The following is a 24,373-nucleotide window of genomic DNA, read 5'->3' as shown; positions in this document are numbered from 1 at the left end:
TTCATTCATGGAAAACTAAGTGTTGTCCTGTAAATTTTATTTTAAAAAAATCACGGAATATTCTAAGTTGGAAGGGACCCTCAAGGATCACAGAGTCCAGCTCATAACCCTGCACAGCATCATCCCCAGGAGCCACACCATGTACCCAAGGGTATTTTTCAAATGCTTCTTACGTTCTGTCAGGCTGGTGCTGTGACCACGACCCTGGGGAGCCTGTTCCAGTGCCCAAACACCCTCTGGGGGAAGAGTATTTTTTTAATATCTGCCCTAAAAAAAAAAAAAAAAAATAGAAAATCAAAGTGTAAGGAACTAAATAGTTAGAAACTTATGTACCTGGTTATGAAATCATAATTGTAAGAAAGCATTTTTGTGTAATGAGCACTACATATCTGTCATACAGTGTTTTAATGTCTACAGTAGTTATTAGCTGAATATTTCCATTTTGTGAGCAGCTGCCATTCTTGAAACTGATTGATGTTTATGAATAAAGCCCTTTTATTATGTGTTGCCAACCTCTGAGGACTAATCTTCTAACCTACAGTGCCTACAAAGGAGCGATGATACCTGCTCTTTGTGGAACTAATCACATCTGAAGAAAGTGAAAGGCTGAAAACATTGTGGGTTTTTTCTGGAGAGCTTTAATTGCATTGTAGGCTATTCTTCTACAAAATGGTTGTAGTGTTTTATCTGACAAAAGTGACATGGAGGGAGGAAAATAATTTTACAGGAAGAGACATGTTTGGATATAGGCAACTAACACTGTGAAGTGGCTTGGCTCAAGGCAGTGAATTTATTTGTGAGCTGATGAAACCATGGTCTCAGTTTTTCATTGTCTGCCTGCAAAAAAGTCTTCTGATAGGGCATGCTGGTTGCAAAGTCGTCACTGACCTTTCATTAGTTTGTTTTGTGGATTTCTGCTCTGTCCATTCTGACCAACAGATCTGCAATTTCAGAGAAGAAAAAGTACAAGAAAAAGAAAAGAGGATGCCCCTCTGAGTGTTTATCTTCTTAAAACCACACTGTCTTGCTAGGGCCTAAAAAATCTTTAATCATGCTTTTAAAGTTTTTCAAAGGAGGAAAGCTGTAAGAAAACATTACAAGCAAGTTAGTGGTAAATATTGCTCAGAGAAAACTCTGAGTTTGTGGAGGTTTTGTGCATTATTTAAATTTTTTCATTCTTATCCTGCCTCTGTCCCTTAGATCTATAAAGGCTTAGTGCCCTCTGGCTCCAGTGGGAGCTACCAGAAAATGGTAGCTTCTTTTGCCTTCCTCCCAAAATAAAGCAGAGAAAGAAACTGATGCTAGCCAACACTGGCCTATAATGTAAAGTCTGAGCTCAGGTTGTAGGAGTGAGTTCAGCTGCTGACACTAACCTAAATGCTCAAAGCCTCCAATGACTATACTTGTGCTTTGGAAACGACCTAAAGATGGAAGATTGCTGCTCCAAAGACCCACCAGGTTCTGTATTAAAATTAATAAGGCAAGTCTTGAGCTGAAGAATCCTCCCAATAAACTATTTTCTGCAGGTAAAGTGAGAACTCAGATGTTCTCTGACTCATAATTTGATCACCAGATTATAGCTGGTCCTGCAACAATCACGTCCCACCCAGCCCTCAGGATGAACAGCTGTAGGTTTTGCTTTTGATCACATAAATCTTTGTCTGCCCAGATGCTTTTGTGTCAGAGTTAGAAACAGCAAGGTGACATTCTCAAAGGCCCCCATGCTTTGGTTCTTTTCCCACCCCTACCCTGGTAGCAGTAGCCTGCTTCCCAAATATCTCAGAAGACTCTGGTATGGCACTTCTTTCCAAATGATGACACAGCCCACCAGCTTACAGGCACATGCAGATCCCCATGAACAGTCAGGGTAGGTAGTTTCCATTTATTGCTGGGAGGAAAAAAAGTGTCAAGTAACTTCCTACTCATCCTATGGCAAGCAGAGTAGGGCTGTGTGCTTCAGCTACCTTAGGTATAGCTATCAGTTCTCCTACTCTTGGTGTGTGAGTCTTGAGAAATGGGAAGTGTTGAAATAAATGGCTATGATACACATAGTGTTGAAATAAACATTTATTTTAACACATTGTATGTGATGAGCCATTTATTTTAACACTTTTCACTTGAAGTGTTGAAATAACAGGTTTTATCAGGGGACGTGTCATCCACTGTTTTATGTATATGTGAATATGGAAATACATCTACTGAGTGTGCATGTATATATATATACTCACACAGATTATATGGATATGTAATAATTATGTGGTAGATATGTATGTAGGCACTAATGCACAGGCAAATACAATGTTTTCTACTCAAATTGAGTCTTTTGTTTCACAAAAATTTGTGTTTGTGACGTATTTTTTAATATATCTATATATATATAAATAGATCTAAATATATTGGTACATAAAATAAAATTGTTTATTACTACATAACAGCAACTGGATGAGACAGATAAAAGAGAGGGATAGACAATAAAATAGATAATCATTGTCCTATTTTGAGGTTTAACTTGAGCTATGTAAAGCAAGAAAGAAATACTTTATCTGAGCTTTCTAGTTGTCTAGGCCTGGTTTCTTTAGTTTGCCTAGTTTCTGAATTTCTGCCTCCCTTTCTGTGATGGACTTCTTAGGCAAGTGGTTATTAAACTGGACAAGGTATGAGTCAGGTTTTGTAAATGGCCTGGAAAGTTGTTGTACTGCATTTTTCAGTAATTTTGGCTTTTTAAATGCAGTGTAGGAACCTCAATTCCCTGCTCAGCAGGCAGCCATGTCTCTTCCAGTGTGTCCTTACTTGTACTAAATTGCCTTGTTGCAGTTAGAATTATGTATGTGCTGAAGCACTGGCACAGACATGTGGGCATGCACACACCCCCTGGTTCCAGGGTCGTGTTGACCGTGGTGGTTGTTATGGAGGTTAAAACCAGCTCAAACAAAGGTAGCACTGCGAGGCTGACAGAGGCAAGGCTGCCTTTGAACAAATCTGTAAACAGCCAGAACCATTTCTACCACACGTCAGGTTAAATGTCAGTCTCAGCATTGGAGTAAAAGGGCAGCAAGCCCTACCCCATGATAAAGTGAACTACTCACACCTTTTGAGGGGAAGGATTGAGCAGGAACTCATTTGTCCCTTTGAGATGGCTGCAGTGATCTTGTCTGGTAACTGGGCAATATTTTCTAAATGGGCTGTTCCTTGGCTCTTATGCTGGTCCTATTCACGTGTCCTTTTCCTGTATTGTGTCAGGAGCTTACCCTGGCTTCTAGCACTATTTTATTACCTTTTCATTGTTGTTGTATCCTTATTTGTTTTATCGATTAGCACTGGCAGTCTCTGGGTAGCAGGCAGGGTTTGTCCCTGGCCAGGGGAGGGTCGCAGTGCAGGAGGTGCCAGACCTCCAGCAGCAGCACCAGCCCCACCACACTGGAGCAGCTGACTCGGGCTGGGCAGCAAGAGCAAGGAAGTCAAGGCAAAGACAGGGCTTCCTGAGCCACCCAAAGAACATGGAAAGCATTTTGTCAGACAATTTCCAGCTCCAAGTCAAACCAAAGTAAAGACCATGAGTGAAATTAAATAATGAACACGTGATGAATTGCAACAGAAAATGCTTTGCTAGGTTTCATGCTGACGACCAGAAGTATTGACTTTTTGTGAATCTGTAGTTTTCAGTGAGAGAATGGCTTTGTTAGGAAATGTTTAACCACTTCTTGCAGCATTCACAAAACAATTTGTATCTGTCCTCTTGGTTTTTTCTTATTGAAGTGTGATATGAGTGAAAATTCCCTCAGGTCTCCATGGATAAATAATATTTACAGATAAGAAAAATTTAATTTTTTTCCTCTCTCTTTCTCTGATTCTAGCCTTTTTTTTAATTGAGAGAATTCTCTGATGAGTACTAAACATTTATTGAATGAGAACTCTGGTGATTTTATGAATTTTCAGCTGAAAGAGCATAAATAATCATTTGTGTTAATTAAAAAATTGTAAAATTAAATCCTAAAAAGGACACTGATTTTTCTCTGTGATTATTGAAGTTCAAGGGTTTTTTTTTTCTATTTGAGTACAATTTTTTTTTTAAAGGAAATATGAAGCAGAATTACTGCCTCTTTTTTTCCATTCAGAGGTTGGGTTCAGTTCTGTATGTATCAGAAGCAGAATCACATCTGATGTAAGCTTTGAAATTAAGAGGAATGGTCAGTAGTTATCAGAAGAAGTATTGACACACTATCAGTGTATCAAGGTAGTCATGATATGCTGACAAAAATCCTGTCGGTTGATATGGTATCAAGAGCCTGCTATAGCAGAGTTAGATAAAAGTTCTTTCCAATCTGCAAAATCATTAACTTTATTCTAAAGTCTTGTGACAAAGTCCTGACTTCTCTGTGGTCAGCAGGACCTTTGTCATTGATTTGGTAGAGTTGGTGCATTACCCATCACAACTTTTGAACAGCACAAAACATTAAGTTGCCATTAGTTTGATGGTGTAGGCTGACTCATGTAGAGAGATTCCATAAAAGGACTAGTCTCTTGAATTCTCCATTGGTACCTGGATAACTAAAATTTTCAGTTGGAAATAACCAGAGCCTGAGTAAATAGAACATAATTGTTAGTGATTTTGGCAGATGGCTGTTAATGAGTAATAATGGACTGAAGGACTGACCAGGCAGAGAAACAGATAGGGAGCAGTGAGAAAGTCATCTCTGGATCTTCAGAAGTGCTGGGCTGTGCAACATTTAAGCTGTGGCAAGGTCCATCCTGCTCTTGCTTCCTGGGAGCTTCCTGTATTTTTTAGCGTGCTGAATGTTGTGTGTCCCATTTGCAGATCTCATAACAACTGTGGATAGTCTTTCTCTCTAAACACGTCTGTTCACTGGGTTTTCTTCTGCATATAAATGCATTCTCTGGTCATTTTGAAGGATGTGTCTGCTACAGTGTTTCATTAAACTGCCGCGTTATCAGGTAATTGTTTAAACATAATGCCATAGCACTATCAAAAGGAAAGGTGAACTAATGGCATTTGCAAATGTCAGGGATTATCTTAACACTTTTATTATAGTTTATAAAAAGTAGGTTCAGGGCATTCCATGGCAATTATTTCCACAGAAATTGGTTATTTAAATAAATTGCTAATTATCTGGATATGACAGTATTGAAAACCCTGCTAATGAGTTATTTGATAAGTGTAGCTTATGGTGGCCACCTACAGGTGGCAGAAAGAAAGAGCGAGCAGAGTAATTGCAGTCGGAAGGAATGTGAGGCAAACGGTTTGTGTGCAACCTGCAAGTTTCCCTGGACTATTTGCAAATACAGATTATGTAAAGTACTTTGATTGCCAGTATTAGGCAGCATATACACTATGCAGAAAATGTCTTAACAAAGAATTATGTCTTCTGGGCTTTTTTCCCCAGCTCCAAACTTTCTTACCTACTAACTTTCCGAGGCATTGGATTGATATCTACGATGCCTGAACTTTTCCAGACCATTTTCCTTGTATAATGCTTTTCATCCAAGTTTAACCACTGGATGGTTATTATTTGCTGTCATTGGGTTCTTTTTTCATTAGCATGATTAATTTTAACAGTCTGAGACATAATGTCAGTTTTCTTCCAAGAGGGTGTCTACAGAGGGAGGAAAGGTGATGTTGCTTAGATTTGGGGGCTTACATCTTTTAGAAGCACAGACTTTAGGGGTGACTTACTAGTAAAAATTTTTGTATCAGCTGCTGCTTCTTTGTAATATTCAGGCTTAGTGGTTTACATCTCAAATTTTTAATATAATAGAATGCAAATTAAAAAATAATTTTACTTGAATATGTACAGAGAGGGGAGAATTGACCCAAATTCATTTTTATTCCTTCTAGTAACCATAGAAACAAATATTTGGTTTGGGTTGATATACTATCCAAAGATATGAGAGTTTGCTTTGCTTTAAAATTTGTTTCTCATGTTCATAGAGAGTTTGATAAAGACCACTGAGACTGTTTCAAGATTCAGTCTCAGTAGTACCAGTTTGAATTGACTCTGTTGGCTGTGTTTTAATGGAAAGATGGGATCATCTTTACTTAAAGGCCTCATTAGAGCTACCTCATATATGTGTTGAAAACTTTGAACTATTAAATTGGTCCAATATATTGCAAGTGAGAATGTAGCCCAGTATTCAAGACTGAGATTATTTTTCTCCTTTTGGTAGATCACTGGAACCAGAAGATCTGAATTGTTTCTACTAGGAATTCCCAAAGCTACTGGGTTGCTTGAAACTTAACCCCAGGCTTCTTGAAGAAAGTTTGGCTCTCAAGTCTCAATCTAGTGAACATTTTTGGTGTTTGACAGGATCAAGTCCTCTCAGGACTCCTAGTATTTATGAAGTCATAATAAAACATATGTCTTCTGGCATTAGTAAAGGGTGTTTAACTTCCTAAGGAAAAAAAAACAAATAAGCAGGTATATTATCTTTCATCAGTTTGTCATCAGCCTGCTATCCTCAGTGGACAGGAGCAGCTCTGCCTGCCTGTGCTGATGAGGGAGAGACATTTGCTTGATGTATCTTCAGTTTCTCCTTCATGTTATGTTTTCACTATTGGATTTCCTTCACTGGTAGTCTAAAAAGTCTTCTTTATTATAAAATAAAATAAAATTATAGAGAATGCCAGAGCTCTTTGTTTAAAGGCAAGAAAAAGGTCAGGGACTTTCACATCTTAAAATTATTTCATTGTTTGTCTTTCCATAATAGCAAATATTTGTTCCATAATTAATGAAACCTGAAAGATTAGCTTTCAACATAGAGTAGCATGTCATCTCCATGAGGTATTTTTTCTGTCTTTCATTTTTATATCTCACTCGCCTGCCTGAGGTCTTGATAAATGGACTTTGTTTATTAAATCTCATTATTTTACAGCAAGGTAAATGATAGCCACATCTAGCATCTGGTAGCAGCTGTAGCACTTCTGTCAGGAGAGTACCATATCAGCAGTTTCCTCAGCTACGGGTGCTTAACTAGTGGAATTACAGATCCCAACGTGTCAAAGTATGTGGTAGATGCTTATCTTTTAGTATGTGAGCTGTCTTTCAAATGCATGCTGGATTTGGATCTCAGCTTCTTAAATACCATTGGATTTATCAGAAAACGTTCTGCAAATTCCCACTACTACTTACAGATCTTTTAAAAGTTGGTGTTAAATCTCCTTTATTTCAACCTTTTAAAAACTCCTTCTCCACAAATCTCTATAATGGAATTTATTACCTTCCTATGCAGGAAAATAGAGATTGTTAGTCAAATTGAGTGTTCATTTCCTTTTTTTTTTTTTTTTTTAGATTTGCCTTCTTTTTTAATAGCTTGGCATTACTATTGTTTCTATTGTTTGCATTGTTTTTGTTTTTTTTTCTTTAATCTAGTGGGTTGTTTCACCATTTCATTAGGCAGTTGGCTCTCTATCACAAGCAAATCACATTGTATTCCAGCCCAGCAGCTTTTGTTACAGAGGGGGAAGCTTCTGAACTGTTGATGAAAAAATGTAAGGGAGAACAGCTTCAGCTTATGTTGTGCTTGTTCCATATGAGTAGACTAATAAAAAAAAAGCTGGGATAAATGGTGAGACCTTAGTGAACCCTCTGATTGTCATTACATCCATTTATTTACTCTCATCAGAAGCACTTCTGAAATGTTTTTAAATTCATTTGGGTGAATTATAAATGAATGGAATACTTTTGCAATCATACCAATTTGTCACTAATTTACTAATCACCAAATGTAAGTAATAACTCATATTATGAATATCAAATTCAACTAGTACTAAGACATACCTATGTTCCATAATAAATTCTAAGTCGCATTGCTAATTCTGCTGGACTTCATTGAATCATGTGCTTGATTTCTTTGGGCTGAATGAAAGCCTTTCTGATTACCTATTGTGCTGAAACCTTAAATAAGCTGTCATTTGGTCCTTTTCCTGAACTGACCACTGTACAGAGACAGTCATTTAAGTGAGAAGTGGGCTAATTATATTCTGAAAATATATTCTTGTGGAACTCTTTGCTACCACATATCTTTAAGGCCAAGGGTCTACAAGCCTTTAAAACCCATTGAAAGCAAACTCTTTAAGAGCTATATTGGGGTTAGAAGTATATAAACCTTCACGCTTCAAAGCAGATTGGAAAGAAATTTCCCTGTAGCCACCGGATTTCAGAGTTACAAGTGTCTCTATTCATTCACCTTTCTAAAAAACAGCTACCTCATCACAGTGAGATTCTGGAGCTGTGTTAGCCTGAAAGCAATGTAGCAAGTCTGATACTTACTTCTAGCTTCAACTTGAAAATCTGAATATTTGAAAAATTTCCTGAACTACTGTTTTTGATGAGATTGCTTTCAGTGGTTTTGGCTGTGTAGTGTATGTTGTGGCCTGTACACCTTCCAAAGGACTTGATTTGTATATCTGTCAGAGCAAACAGCATGGCCTCCATTTTTTTTCCCCCTCAAGCCTATCTCTAAGACTGAACCATGAATTATGTCATAATATTAGCTCTTTGGACACTTAGCAGTCATCCTGTTTTAAAGAATTGCTCTGTTCCTTTCAAACACATTACAATAATCCAGGCCAAACAATGGGAAATAGTCCCTAGTGTCCTAGGGAAAGTTCCTGCTCAACTCCAGATCCTTCCTGTGATCTGTTCTGTTGGGATCTTAGATTCTTTAAAGCAGTTTTGGTGAGATTTCACATTTTTATCTATCAGGCTCTAGTTTTCCTCAAAACATATCAGTAGTGCATCTTGGGTTAGGCTGTCCCTTTCATGTGCATAAAGTTTAGTTGTTGTTACCTCATGCAGTACTGAGGGGGAAAAAACTGCCTGACAGCCACAGCTACAGGTCCTCTGGGAGTGATGTGTCCTCTCTTACACTATTGTTGCCCAATGATGCCATCAAATTATCCTAAAGCTTCTCTAAATTAAGAAGAAATTTTAATCATGTGGGGGTTATCTAGAAAAATCCCAGCTGGCCTAAAAAATTACTGGAAGTGTCATCTATCTATGCTGTCCATCATTTAATGAGTGGCATCTGTAGGCATATTTTTAATACTTGCATACCATCAGTAGGATGTAGTCAAAACACATGCATTGCAGACACAGTGTATTAAGAGTTTAATCATAATCCTCTAAATATAGCAGGGGGTTGTTTGATTCAACCTCTATGTACCATTTTAAATATGAGCTCCAGTTTTGAATATACTTTATTCTTTTGAGAATTTGACCATCATATTAATTGTTAGAGGTGGTGTATTTAACAATTTTTTTTTAATTTACAGACCTGCAGAAGGGGAAACAAATAAAATATTAAATGTCAAGTGCAGCGAAATGGCACTTTTAAACAATTTTTAGTTGAACATAAATAAATGAGGTGTTTGCTTTTAGTTGGACAGCATTTAGGTTCAAAAAATCAACCCGATTCTTTATGTAGAAACATAAATCTCTTTATCTACAGCATACTGTATGGTAAAGTATTGCTTTCTGTCGCAGACATTGTTAGTCTTTGTTCTGAGTATCAGCAAAAATGGTCAAGCTAGCTTTGCATTGTTTATCCAAATGTTTCTGCCATCTTCTGTATTCCAGCCACATGCATAAATTGCTGTACAAGTGTTGATACCACTTGCAACCCACTTGGTGTCAGTTTATAAATGAATATAACCTCTGCACCTCAGAATTAGATGTTAGTTCGTGATGTGGCTGTAGCATGAGGGATGTGCACATTCCACCAGGGCCAGTTGGATGTTGCTAACCCAGTGTCCTGGTTTTCTGCAGGAAATGCTATCCGGCCCATCGCCCTCCGTGCAGTGTCCGCCATCGCCCGTGCTCTCCCAGGATTTCCCATCTTGGCAACTGGAGGCATCGATTCTGCTGAGACTGGGCTCCAGTTTCTGCACAGTGGGGCTTCTGTCCTACAGGTACCGCTTCTTTCTTTAAAATGTTAACGTTCAGGGAACTGTGATTGAGATCGTAATGTGTCTTCCTTTCAAACATTCACATAGTGCAGAGTTTCTACCATTGAAAAGAATTTTCATGTTTTTCACTTCATGCTACTTGCTAAGAAACATTCCTTTCACATGGAGGTGGAGGAGGAGTTGCCAGAAGAGAACTTTGGGTGTTCCAATACCAATCTGGGAAAAGGCTAACCATGAGTTTGTTGGTACTTATTATCTCTGGCTTAAATGATTTAAAATTTAAACATCTCTCTTCCAACTGTGTGTCCAAGGTTGACACAGAGTTTAGCTTGACCTATCTGTTCTTCCTGTATTCTCAGTTTTTCTTTTCTGCAAAGAGCCTTCTCAAGGTGAGAGGGCTTCCAAAGAGTACTACCTTGGTCGCACAGGGAACCACTTCAAAGTAACTTTTGTTTATGAGGCATCTGAGTCCCTTAGGGATGCTCATTGGAACAGGAGGTGTAGCGCTGCACCCACTGCTGAGGTGCTGGTGTTGCACTGGACTGAGGTGTCAGCTGCATTCAGCAGCCAGGCCGTTTGCATTGCCTGAGGGTTGGTTTGAGCTGCTGGCCACACTGGCATGGTTGGTTAGTCCCTGTCATGGAAGGAAGCCTTGGTGGCCTCGTATTACAGGCACCAGGAAATTGGCCGAAAATCAGCCCCTTACCTCTCTGCCAGGCATGTCAGGGCACCATGGCAGCATACATGTTAGACTGGCTGAGGAGCAGGTGGTCTTTATGTTCCATTGTTCCATTGTATATTGTTACATTCTGGTAGGTGTTCATCCCCTTTATCTGTGGGTCCCACCATAGACAACAGCAGCTGTGGATCCTGTGAATATCAGCTTTGTGTCACTCCATGGGATGACTAGAGTGGTTTCATTCCCACAATTCACTTTGACATTGAAATTAGATTCAGTGTGACCATCCTTTTTACACAGCTACAGTGACTGCTGTGATTCGTCATTTGTTTGCTGTTTCACAAAAAAAAAAAAAAAAAGCCAGCTCAATGTTTTGGTTTGGTTGGTTTTTTTAAAGCACATCAAAGTTAGCATCTCTGGGAGCTGAAGCAGAAGGCTATTCCTTTTTTATAGACTTGCTATGTTCCTTGGATTTATTAACACTATTTCCTCTTTTTTTTTTTTCGGTTGTATTAAAGTGATTCCAACTTTTCTTTTTCATGGGCAGATAAGAGATTGGCCTTTTGTACACAATTGTCTGAGAGCTTCTTCCATATAAATATTAAGTAATGGTGCAAATTGCAGGGCAGCATTTGTCTACAAAAAAAAATTAGGATTGGCAAGAATTGTTTTTAGTGCTCTAGATGCATTTAATTTGTTATTGCTAATAGAGCTGCACTTTTGATGGCTTCGTCTGCAGCAATGTTACATGATCTGAATTACACAGAATGAAATGATTTTCTGTTCTATGTCTGCTGTATCTGTTTCTGGATGACTAAAAATCAAGGGGTTTAATGTCCCTTTTGCACTTCTATTTTGTATAGATTGTGTTGCTGGTTTTTATTTTTTCTTTTCCTGTTGGTTTGTCCCAATGGTAATTGAAATTCTGAAATATAATTTTATGCAGACATCCCAGTCAGTGCTTGAGAAAAAGACTATTTGATTTACAAGACATTAATTATTGTTTTCTTTTTAGTAGTAATCAAATTCTCTGAAACTGGCTTCCACAAATGACTTGGATCTATACAGATCTTTTGCCCTGTACAGAACAATTTCTCTTTTCAACAATTTTTTTCCCAGAGATGCTGAAAAAAGTCTTATTTTGTCCTTAGGTTTCACCAGTTTAACTTAAGTCATCTCTAGAACTGATTTTAAACTCCTTTGGGGCAAAAGTATCCTCACTTTGGTTGGTTTATTTCTGTTTCACTAAAGTAGGAATTAGTTTAAACTAATCTCAGATAAATAGATTCTAAAGTGGCTGTTTAGGTAAGGATCTGAACTAGTTCAATTGCATCCATTTTTAAATAAGCCTCTAGTAAGTTTGATGCTAGATTGTGAATACAGGCCATAAGTCTTTCCCTCACGATGGGAAGGACAGATGGAAGGAAGAAGGAAATGAGTAATCTCTATAGAAAGTTGTTAAAGAAATGCACTTACTGGGACTGGACTGAAATGTATTTGCTTCTCAGATGAGATACAATGTAATATAAAAAGACAGCCTCATCTTCCCAGGTCACCTTTGGACCCTAATTGGGATTATGAGGATCATTTCCATTGTTTTCCTTCTAAACAAGGTCATAAAAAGAGCCACCTAATATTCTTTTCCCTGAATCCCAGTCTCACACATGTCCTTGGTATCAAATGCCCAACTTGCTCCTTCAGCAGCCCCAACCTCTGTTGCCTACAGCTTTGACATTCACTCCTGCTTTCTCAGTACTGACATACAGAGTGAGTACAGAATTTGTAGATAACATCAAATAAAGTGATCTACTGAATGATTCAGTATTTAAGATTCACTGCAGAGCAAGTCACTGAGTTAAGCAGGTAGAAGCTGGAACTGTACTGGGGGAATTCTGTATGTGTGTGATAGCCTTATCTAAAGTATCAACAGCTTTGGATGCTGTTGGAGCTGGTTCTGAAGAGACACTCAGACTGACAGACCACTGTACATTTTGTGATCTGACTTCTCATTTCCAAAGCCACCAGGATGCCTTATGAGTGATCCAGAGGCAGGAAGCAGGCAGCCTGGGCTTTGGCAGTGATGGAGAGACCTCTGTGCTCAGCTGTGCCAAAGAGGCACAGGAGGCTTAAAACTGGGCTGTGTCACTGCTCTTACCACCTTGTTACCCAGCAGTTCTTGAGAAGGGTAGGGGCTGCCAGATCATCTGGCATTCCACATGGCCCCATACTGCAGAGTAGCTCAGGCTGTACTCATCTATCCATGGAGCCCAGCTCAAGAGCCTGGGACAGCAGCACTTGCTTGGCCACTGGGCTTCCCTTCCTTGTGTCCCAACAAGTCCTGTGTCTTCTCTGCCATGGCAGTGGGACGTTCATGGCCTAGGAGAATAAGGAGGCTTTGTGTGAGTTGATTTAATTGCAATGTAGCATATCAGTTAGAGGAAAGGTTTATGAATAATAAATGTTTTTCCATTAAAAGCAAGATCAGGTTTTCCTCTTCAGATATTTCACCTGCAATCAGTTCTCCATTATTTTTTCCAATTGCTTTGGTTTTTAGAACACAGGGATTTATTTTCCATTTGCAAAGTCATCATACACAGGAATGCAAGTCAGGAGTCAGGTGGTAAGCCATATATTTCTGTATGCCATAACCACCTCAAGTGGTATTAAGCAGGTATATTAGGAAATGGTGTGGGGAGAGAGTTTCAGTAATCAAAATACATCTTATCCCTTCCTTTAGAAGATGGAGAACAACACCTTGTTGTTGTTCACAAATAGGTTTGGATGTAAGGAATTTTGCAGCAGGCATGGAAAACAAACTAGGTTATTGTAGTCAGTAATAGCCGGGCTGAAGATTTTAGACAGCAATTCAACAGGGCATTCTTCCCCTTTATGGACTTCAGAAACACTTGCAAAAAGACCTCATTTGTTTTTTAATTTCTCCTTAAAGATGCTGAATCATTTCAGCCATTCTTTAGCTGATTCCATAGCACCATAGTTTTTTAACATACCTGAATCTACCAACCCCTTTTCAGTACAGGCATGAAAATTTAAAAAAACCAATTTTAATATGGAGATAATTCTGCATTCATTATATATCAGGAGCTCCAGAAATATCTAGAAAGCACCTTTCTGTAATACATGTCATTATTACAATTTTCCAGTGAGGCTGAGGTATTTTATTTGTAATTTAAGTAAGCTTTTTTTTTAAAGCCCCAGTTTATCAAAATTAGACGTATATCAATTTTTTTTTTGCATGTTTTGCAACATGTATGTGATTTACCATGTCACACTGATGGTTTGTTAGATATTTGCAAGGTTTTGAAAGAGACATACATTTTTTAAAGTCATCTTGCTGCAGGAAATTAAAATGGGAAACAATTATAGAAAATTCCAGCGGAAAGAGAAAATGCATTATAGAAAAAGCAATAAAAGCAGAAAAATATTAAAGTAAAAATCACTTCACAGTAGCCTGTATGATTCAATTGTAGATCAATATTGTGTAGTTAATGCATTAGCAGTAGAGCATTAATTTGCAATTACAGCAGGTGATCTGATCCTCTGTGTTCTGTCCATTGACATAAATGACCTTTTGTTGAAAGAGATTCTGTAGTCATTATTTCTAGCAGATGTAACCAAAAAAAAGAGGTAGAACAAAGGGGTACTGTCCAAAGTACACTTGCTTCATGGTAGAACCTTTCAGCATTATATTCTGGTATGGAATACTTTGTTCACCTGGAATATTGGTCATTTTCATGTAAAGAATATGGATTTTTTTTTCAAATAAATGTCTTTCCTCAAAAAGTATGGAGTTCACTCGTGTCCTCTGTTGCAGACATGGATGTCTGTAAGCAATGATTTAAAATCCAGCAATTATTTAAAAAATTAAAAAAAAAAAAAAATTAAAATCCACCCATGGAATGCTGCTTCTCAGTGGGACAGTCTGTGGCTTTGCCCTGAGCCCTTTTTTGGATCCACCTTCACACTTCCTCATCCCCCTCTCATCCTGGCTGGGCTGCAGTGCCCGGCAGTGCTGTTCCTGTGGGTGCTGTGCTCTTGTCCTCACCGTGTTGTGTCCAGCCCATGTGCACCTGCTGCCTCCAGGACTCGTCCCGTGCTCCTCCTCATCTCTCAGGCAGAGGAAGAAGGGGGGGTGTGCCCCCACCACAGGCAGAGCTGCCATGAGCTGGATCTGCCCCGTGCCCTTCCCTCCTGCCCAGCACCACTTGGGGGGGTGGAACCTCGGGGATCTGAGGAAGAGCAAAACCATTCTGGAAGTGGGACTGGCCATGTCAGGAAAGCATTAGTGATGAGTTTTGCCTCTGTAAGATAAACTGTCCTTCCAACATGAAACACAGTGGTTTTTGTGAGACTGCTTGTGGATTTTTATTATTTTCAACAAGCCTTCTTGTTGCTGCCTCTTTGGAACAAAAGTCTCAAGGGATTCAGGACAATTTGATTATTGTTTTTTCTTCAGCAGCCTTTTTACTGAAGCATTTAGCTGAGAGATTTTTTATAGCAGCAGGATGGCCCTTTGTGTGTGAATAAACAGGCTTTTCCATCACAAAATCATGGGACTTGATCTATGAGACAGTATTTTTATTATATTTGTGCAAATGTGAAACCCTGTAAGGAACTCTATAATTTTTTATGGCTACAGAACTGCAGAGTAGAGATCTGGTTCTCCATGCACTTCATTACTCTTCTTTTTAGTTTGTGTCAGTGTCTGTTGAAGTCAGTGAAGACTCTGATACTTTAGTTAAGTGAGGATTAGATCAGGCCAAAAAGTTCTCAGCCTTGAATTACTATTCGTGCCATTTAATGCAGACCGAAGAACTAAAAGACATTCAAATCATGGGAGTGCAGAGCAGGGGAGTGAGGGAGCTGGCCTGTGTTTTGAAATTCCAGGTTAAGTTTCTGCTGATAACCATTGGGAAAAAAATACTTTGTCTTGCAATGAATAGCCATGATTTTGAATGCAGACAGAGAGTCCTTTGTCTCAGCCCTGCATGAGGAGAATGAAGTCGGGTGGATTGCTGCAAGTCTCAGACAGCCACAAGGTGCCATGGGTGTGGCAGAGCGAGGCTGTGCTTCTCCTGCCTGGGCTCCCAAAGAGCCTGCCCTTCCTCTGCTCCTACCTGTGCTTACCCCAGCACATGGGGGGAGCACAGGCTGCAGGCTTTGCTCTGTGCCAGGCAGAGGGCTCCAAGGGCTGCTAAGCCCAAGAACAGGCACACTTGGACACCAGCTGGACACTGTGAGGTTTCTGACACAGGCTGTGGCTTTAGGGGTAGGACAAAACCTTTCTGTACAAAGCTATCCATGACACAGAGAAGTTAAGGTGCTAGACCTAATTCTTCTCTCATGATTAAAATTGATGAGGGAAGAATAGGTTGCTGAATGCAGTGTCAGGCTACCAAAATGATATGGGACATGATTCAAGGAATGGTACTTTAGACCCACCAAGATTTTTAAGAAAAAAAATGCCACTTAAGACAAAACCACTTTTCAGATGTAAGTCCTTTGATTGAGATAAGTGTAGTCTCCTGTAGAAAGAGCAGTTTTTAGACTGTATTTCCAAAGACACTTGATAGGTATTTGTACATCCATTTGAGCATCTTCCATCACATTTGAGCTTTTGTGGCCATTTTCACTGAAACTTGCCAGAAGGGAGAGTGTTTTACTCTAACAAATTTAGAGAAACAGAAAAGGCAGAGGAGAGAGAGTAGCTGCATTCCTTCACTGTAAGCACAAGCACACTATGAGCTCACCTTTATTAGACCTCTGAGAGCCCGCATGGGACAGCACTGTGTCAGCCACAGGAAAGGCTTTAATTGGCAGTCACACCTTATTAGACGTCAGAGAACCCAACCAGGAGACACAGAGCTGCTGGAAGCCAGATATCATTAGCTCCACTGCTCACAGAGCCACGCACTGAGAAAAGTCTTCAATGGATACAGCACTGAATGGAGTGGCCCTTCTCTGCAGAGATGAAATTTGCAGTACATGCAGAAACAAAAGAGGGAACAAAGTGCTGTTTGAACATGTCGACATAAAATCCTAAGAAAAATGAATGTGAAAGAGAGAAAAGAGTTGGGACAGATATATCCAAGCATTCACTTCTGAAAACATTTCATTATTTTCTGGTTTTTTCCTAGCCCAGTGCTAATTACAGAAATTCAACCTGTTCTCAACTGTCTGTCTTTGCTAATAAAACAAAAAGTAATTAGAGGACTGCCACACTTGCTCCTTTACAGATGATTGGGAGAGAAATTGCTAATTGATAGTGAGAATCTTCTCTGAGAATTTCTTTTAAAGAAAATCAGAATTTGTCAAACAAAAACAATCTATAAAGTTATTTTTCTTATAGTTGTAAAAAACCCATCAAATTAGAACAAGTTTTCATTATTGATTCTTACATATTGTATTGCCACTTTTTATGAAAAATTGCAATATTCAAATCAGCACATTGTAAAGTTACAGACTAAATTCAACATTAATAATGCCTTTTATTTTGTGCAGTTTTGCATTAGTTCTACATTTGGAGCTGCTTAGAGGAATTATCTATTAGTTTTCCTTTATTTCTGCTCATTTCACCAGCTAGTAAGTGAAGTCTGCATAGATAGGATTGTTATTTCATAAATTTGTAAGAATGAATTAAAGCTCATTCTGTAACAATTGCTATTTGTCATTCTCGTAATGAATTCTCATTCAAAGTAGTTTCAACTATCACTGTATGGTAGTAATTATTTACTAACAATTAGGTCTCAATTGAGCATCAGTTCAAATGCTGTCCTATAGCAGTCGTTCCCCGCCTCTGCAGGGGATTTGTTCTCCTGGGGACAGTGGGCCTGCTCCCCTTTCCTGCTCTGCCAGGGTGTCTGCCGTGCTCCTCTGGGATTGGCAACACAGGGACTTTCAGAATTGAGGGGATGGGAAGAGTAATTGCTTTGGCAATAGGTTTTTCTCCATCTCTCCCAAGGATCCACAATATTGCTGGTCCTTTGAAAGCCTGGTAGTACTGCACCAATTTTCGATGTGGATTCACACTGCTGATGTGGACTTGTGCTGCTGCTCTCTTGCATGAACAGGCACAGAGCTGTTCTCCATGTGGATAAAGCACATGGTGTGAATTGACACCGAGTGAGTTTTGTTTAAAGTTTACAAAGTAAATGAAACATGGAGATGACTCTTCACAAGAGGCTTGGTTAATTGTTGATTAACCAAATTATAGGCAAGTTGTTTTACTCAGCTCAGGTTTCTTTCAGACGTGAAGCTAGCTCTGTTTTAGATTGAGTTCCCTTGAGAACATGTGGAAGTGACTGGAAATTGAATCTGAAACTGTAGCCAGCTCCTTGCTGGATATTGAAAATGAATAGAAGGCAAGATAAGCATAGTGGAAAATGCTCTTTCTTCATTCTTTTCTGCCATCTCCAATAATTACTTAGGAAAATTCCAGTGGGGTTGTTTTTTTGGGGGTGTTTTTTTTTTTATGTTATATGTGTTGTAACTGCAGGGGACTTGTTTTCCAAAAAGGGAGAAGGTAAAACGTTCAGTATTGCAAAGCTCTGTCATCAGAGAAGTTCTTGGAAATACTGTCAGTCATACAAAGCAAACACATGTTTAAGAATTTTTCCTTTTTATATCATAGCAGCTTTGTTGATCATTCAGGCAGAGGCTGTACCTGGCAGTGAAAGGAAGAAAGGGGAAGCAAGCAGTGGAAGAGGTTGTGCTCAGGGAAGGCATGGTGCTGGAGCCCACACTGGCACAGGAATGCACTGCTGTGCAGCTCAGCTGGGGCTTGGTGCTGGGCTAGCTGCAGTTTGGTCCCTGCTCTTTTGCTTTTCCCAGTGGTAGAAAAATGGGTTTTCTGCCCAGGAAGGAGGGAGCAATAATTTTTTTCCTGTTACAGCTCAAGCCCCCGGACACAGCTTGATCTGACTGATGAGGGGTTCTTTTATCCATACAATTAGAACAAAAGAAACAGAGAAAGTGTTGTTTTTCTAAACCGTCATTTTGGAAGCTGGCAGTACATTTAAGAAAGGGTTTAACTTCCTTCAATATCATCAGTTATGTTGCTGCTTTTCTTGCTGATGTTTATTATTTGGACGGAGATAGGTAAAACAATCCCTAAGGAAATGAGGAAGTGGGTTTTTATCTCCGACACGAAGGATTCACAGGGTCAGAACTATTTTGTTCACATGAATCTCGCTCTTCAATAGACACAGCAGCTGCAGCACAAATTCGTACAGGCAAGCTGATAGAGGATGAAAGTAATTTTAGCTGAAATATAATGTGAGAGTACTAGAGGGAAAGACTCACAAGGATGAGGGGTTAATCATTGCAGGACTGAATTGAGGTTCCAAGATAGAAAAATTGCTTTTCTGTTTGATTTTGAGAGGTCTGCAGCTTTCAAAATTCTGGTCACAGGAGGATGTTCCTCAGTAGATGGTTCTCATTAGAATTTGTTGAAAATTTGAGGGAACTGTTTTTCATTGACAAATTTTGTTTAATCAGAATAGATCTCAAGTTCCTGCTGTGTCTGATTCAGAGTGTCCTGGGATGAACACTGAAGGTCCACCCTGGATCTGTTAGGCATTAATGAGACTGACTATTGCCATTGATGAGGAAAGTTATTCCTGTCACAGGGAAGTTTAAGCATGGAAAACTTTTCCAGTTTAGACTGATTATCAAAATTCTAAAAACGTGTGGAATTAACACATTTAAAGACAAAAATATTATTTGGGTGAATCAAATCTGTTTCAATCTTTTTGCAACATATTTTGGTTTTGACCTTTTCATTCCAATTAACTTGGATTGCAAAACAGATATTTTCAAGTTAAATGTAGCCATTGCATTCCATGTTGTCAAACAGCACATATTGGTAATTCTGGAACTCTTTTCCACATGATTTTCAGAACACCATTCTTTTCTGAAAAGCGTGCTTTCCTAGAATTACACTCATCTCTAACAAATACACCTTTCTAAAAATGGGATAACAGACCAACTCAGTTCTAGAGATGGTGGTATTCTTGTTGGCTTGCTCTCAGAAAACAAAGTCTTAAAAACACTGCAAACTGCTGTGTAATACTTGATTACTTTTATCATCAAACTACCAGATCTGAGTGACTTAATTGGCACCTGCTATAGAAATTTTTTTGGAGCTGAAGGTAATGGCTTGTGGAAATGGGTCAAACAAATCTACATCTACCTGACACAACTGATAATGTTGTCCCAACAGCTGCAGAACCACTGGGAGAGCTCAAGGATTCCATTTTCCAGAAGGGTACTTTTAAGACAGAGGCGAGACCTTTGGATGTTAATAAATGAAATATGATGTGATATTCAGCATGTATTTAAAGATAGTTGTAGAACCTCTATGTTTGATTGGACTGTTTACACAGGGGAGTTAGTTCATCTGCTTCCAAAGCTATCATTCATTTTGTAGATCTGCAGTACAATGATACAATTTGCTGTACATGGCTGATTATGAAGCTGTTTCCCAGACTCCTCAATGCTCAAGGCATGTGGAATCATATTTGTTTTCTTAGGAAAGATGAGCATGATCAGCACTTTTATCCGTGTGCCTGCCCACCTACTGCATAAAGGTTCACTTTGTAGTTCCAAGAACTGACAGAATGCTTTAGTGAGATAAGGAAATATAACCATTCCTCTAGGGGTGGTTGACAGGGAAAAAACCCACTGTTACCTCAGGGAGCCTTCTGAAAATTCTTGATTTATTCTGCATTTCTCCTCTCAAAGACATGGGATACGAAATTGCATCGTTCAGGGTCCCTTGATAACCACCAGCTTCCCACTCCCAAACACCCAGTTTAGCTATTTAGATCGAAGATACATTAACTGGCCTTGGAGAACTTAAGGGGAGGAAAAATAGGTTTGAGTAGGCTAGGAATTAATGCATTGGAGAACATTCCTAAAGGATCCCTTATAGTGCTCTTATCTCCTGCCGTGCCCTCATCTAAGTGCCTAATGGATTCTCAGCTTTTTTCTCCTCCTTCATCATTGGCCACTCACGACTGCCCAGGGTTGATGGAGTGCAGTACATGACCAAGAACTGTCTTGCAGCCCCCAAAATCAGGTACTTTGGGGTCTCTCTGACAGGAAGTGCAGCCATCCCCCTGGTGCTGGGGAAGCTTCTCTGTAAGCCTGTGTCAGGAGGCTGCTGTGGTTTCAGCACACGGAGCTGTGGGGCTCTTTCCTGCTGTCCAGCTGCTGCATCCATATTTCCCTACCTGCCTCAATGCTCCCAAAGTGCCAGCTCAGCTCTGCTTGACACCATGTTAGCATTTTGTTGTCCTTTTGTAGAGAGGATCCAAGCTGTTGTAAGAAATAAAATGTTTATCCCATAAGCTTGTCTTGCATGGGCTGGAGACCTTCTTCTCCTTTTAAGTAATTTTGAGCTCCATTATTTACTTACATTAGCCTGTACTTTGTATTAGAAGGATGATTCATTTCAAGATTGTCTGATGAAATTTCTTGAAATACTTCACTGACTTACTGAGACCCACATGGCATAGGACTACCCAGCCCTTTTTTTTTTTTTTTTCCAGTATAGATTTCTTAAGCCTTTTTGTGGATGGTTGCCTGCTTTTCAGAGCCTGGAGTTATTAGCATCTTTGAATCTTCTGTGTGTTGTCCCTCAAAGTGTCGCTGGTAAGCCCTCTGCTCATTAGGACTTTAGGTCTAGAACTCAGTAAAAAAGATTAGGTTGGCTTTTTTTTCCCCCATAATTCAGACAATTCATAGCTGTAATATTTCAGTCTTTCAAACTGCTTTCTGAAAGCTGTACTAGACTCCGAAACAAACAGTAGTTCATTAGTTCATGTATATTAGTTCAGTCCTAATGTTTTAAAAAGGCTATCAGCTATCATCCAGTTCAGTTTTGCATCAATCCAGTTTCTGAAGACTTGTTAAGTAACATCCCATCTGCTAACCTCTATCTCTAGAGTCATTTAAGCAGCTAATGTGAGTGAATCAAATCATTCCATCTGTACTATATCAATATTTTGGAAGCTTTTTCTTTTCACAAATTTGTTCTTTAAAACAAAGAGTCTCGAGGTTTTTTCCCGAGATTGTACCACATTGTCTGATAAACCACTTCCCCTAATGTTCTTAATCCTACAACCCTCTAGCAGAAGTAATAATTAGATAGGAAGGATAATTTAGGCTATGCATTTAATGTTCTGGTAAGCTGGTGTTCGAGGAGACATGAGGAGGAGGAACCATTGTTCTAGAGGCAGGCTTTCCACAGACATTGGTGTCCTGAGGGCTGTACGCACAGAAACGCCTCTCAGAGGAGATTGTATTTGCCTGCATGCTCTCACATTGCAGCTCTTGCCACATGATTATGAGCACTGGGTCAGAAACCTGTGCAGTGTCTGCTGCTTTTTGCTTTGGAGATCTGGACACAGATCTCCATATTATTTTACTGGGGTTAGAAAATGCACATTTTCATTTCCATAGGCAAGAGCTATGAAGCATATAGATTGCTTGGACCAGAAAGATCTCCCTTTAGTCAAGTCAATTTTTGCTAGTTGCCTTTGAGAATAAATCCTAAATTGTGTCTATGCCTCACCTAGAATATCATAATGCTCTTGCCCTCTACAATAAAATTAGCCTTCTTAATGTTGGCAATCCATATAGATACACAGGTGGGCCCAATAAAGTCCTTCCTGAACCATCTTGCATTCATTCACAGCTTCAGGTGTTTTTCACAAGAATCCTAATCAGTAGAACCTAATCAAGAAAGCAGTAGCTTCAACTATACGTTAAATAACAGCTCAGGCATTCATAAATGTTTCTCCAACAAGAAGGTGAATTTATGTCTTGAGTACTTATCAGGAAGAATTTTTAATAGGAAAAGAAGGCTCCTACAGAAAGATGATTATTGCTAAAATTGAAAATATAGTATAAAATAGTAAACCTTTCATCTACCATTTGAGCATACCAGAAAATATATTTCAAAGAGAGTCAACCAAATTAATGGCAAAGCACAATTGTTAATGCATTGCAAACCCTCTCACAGGTATCTCAGAGGAATAATAGTTATTTATCCCTTTGCTGTGGTCAGAATATTAGAAATTGTGAAGTCAAAGGCCAATTTCTTAATCGAATGACATTTAGAGAACTATTTTATTTACAAAACCTGTACAGTTTAGAACCAAAGCCTAAATTAGTCTTCATCTTCTGGTGAAGCAAGATGGCATTCTGCTAAATGCTAGAATTTTATCATTTGAAGGGGGAAAAAGGCAAAAAGAAAGCAGCCAGTGAGACCTGCGAATATAAAAGCATTTGAGATCTCAGAAGGAGTTTAAATCAATGCACTGCCACAGTTACAGCACAGATGAAAGAGCCTGCTGTCTCAATTGCCAGGAAACTACTTAGAAACTCTCACTTTGATTTTTTTTTTTTTTTTTTTGGTAGTCCGTTACATTACCGCTAAATGCAATATACGGAGACATCGCGGCTTTGATGTTGTACAGCTACAACAAATGGAAACTAATATGGTAGAACAGTAAAGCTATGTGATTTGCATTTATGTATACAAATATATACCCATCAATCTTCTTCTAGACCATGTATCACTGCCACCCATCTGCCTCCTTACTGATACTTCTGTTTTCACGAAAGTGACAATTATTTTACAACCATATCCTGAAGAGAGATACATATATTTCAGAGGGGTGTAAAAATTAAAATTTTCTCCGAGCTATTGACTCCCAGAACAAATTCCTCACTTCCAGAGTCTTCTAAGAGTGCTTGGAAACAATTTCAAATTGGAGCACAACAGGATTTTTGTTCACACAGGTCTTGTCACACCAAGAATACTTACTCTCTTCTTGCAGAACAGCACATTGTTGAGCAGTCTAGATTCTCTGACCTGCTTCAGTCTTTTGAGGTGATGTGGCAGTATATGAGATTGTACACGATACCTCTTGTTGGGTGAAAATAGTATCAGGAAAAACTGACACAAGCATGTCTAGATCTGCATCTCCTCTTGTGGCCTCTGCTGAAATCCCAGCTATTGATGGAATAGAAATAATGCAGGTAGGGACTAGGGCTCATTTTTGGCACTATCTTCCCCATCATCACCTGTCCAGCTGGGATTTTGCCATATAATGAGTTAATGTAAAAGCTGAAGGTCACAGGGTAAGAGAAACGGTACAGCCTGAAGAGGGCATCACTGTTTCCTCTTCTAGTGTTACAGAAAAATATTTCTCCTCTACAAGATCTCCCAAAGGGAAGATGCTCTGAAGAGGAATTGCTTTACTGGGTGATCTGGCTGGAAGTACCTTAGGCACTCTGTCCAAATCCTGCATGGATGGCACAGATCTTCCATGCAATCCCTCCATGATATGCAAAAGTTTGGACAGGAACCATTTCCATTTTTGTAAAGAGTGAAACAGAAATAAAACTTAATGTCTGGATATTTTTCCCATTGCTTCTAAAAACACAGGCTATGAACAAAACTGAAAGGTCTTACACAGACAGAGCTTTCAATAAACATTGCAGGGGATTTGCCTCAGTAAACACTTCAGAATTGGCATCTCTTTATTGTGTAATGGTTCTGGTAATGGTTCTGCTAACAGCAAAGGCGTTTACAATGTTTTGTGACTGATGTAGAAGTACTTGTCATCAGCAGTGCACTTTTCTTCAAAATATATTAATTAAAAGTTTCAGATTCATGTGAATGTTCAATAAAAATCTTGTAACCCATAAAAAATTATTTTACACAAAAATAATCTCCTTACAAT

The 24,373-nt window shown here is 39.1% G+C and overlaps 1 protein-coding gene across 1 annotated transcript in view; it reads left to right on the top strand.

Annotated features, from left to right (window-relative positions):
* Positions 1–24,373, top strand: part of DPYD (dihydropyrimidine dehydrogenase) — a 342,395-nt gene that overhangs the window by 267,606 nt on the left and 50,416 nt on the right. Inside the window, exon 19 of the mRNA XM_059854310.1 lies at positions 9,783–9,925. Coding sequence (XP_059710293.1) covers positions 9,783–9,925 — 143 coding nt within the window. The remainder of the gene's footprint in view (positions 1–9,782; positions 9,926–24,373) is intronic.

Source organism: Haemorhous mexicanus, chromosome 9 (assembly GCF_027477595.1).
Source record: "Haemorhous mexicanus isolate bHaeMex1 chromosome 9, bHaeMex1.pri, whole genome shotgun sequence".
In the NCBI taxonomy this organism is placed as follows: domain Eukaryota; kingdom Metazoa; phylum Chordata; class Aves; order Passeriformes; family Fringillidae; genus Haemorhous; species Haemorhous mexicanus.
The sequence above is the reverse complement of the archived record's forward strand: the minus strand, read 5'-3'. Positions and strand labels throughout refer to the sequence as shown.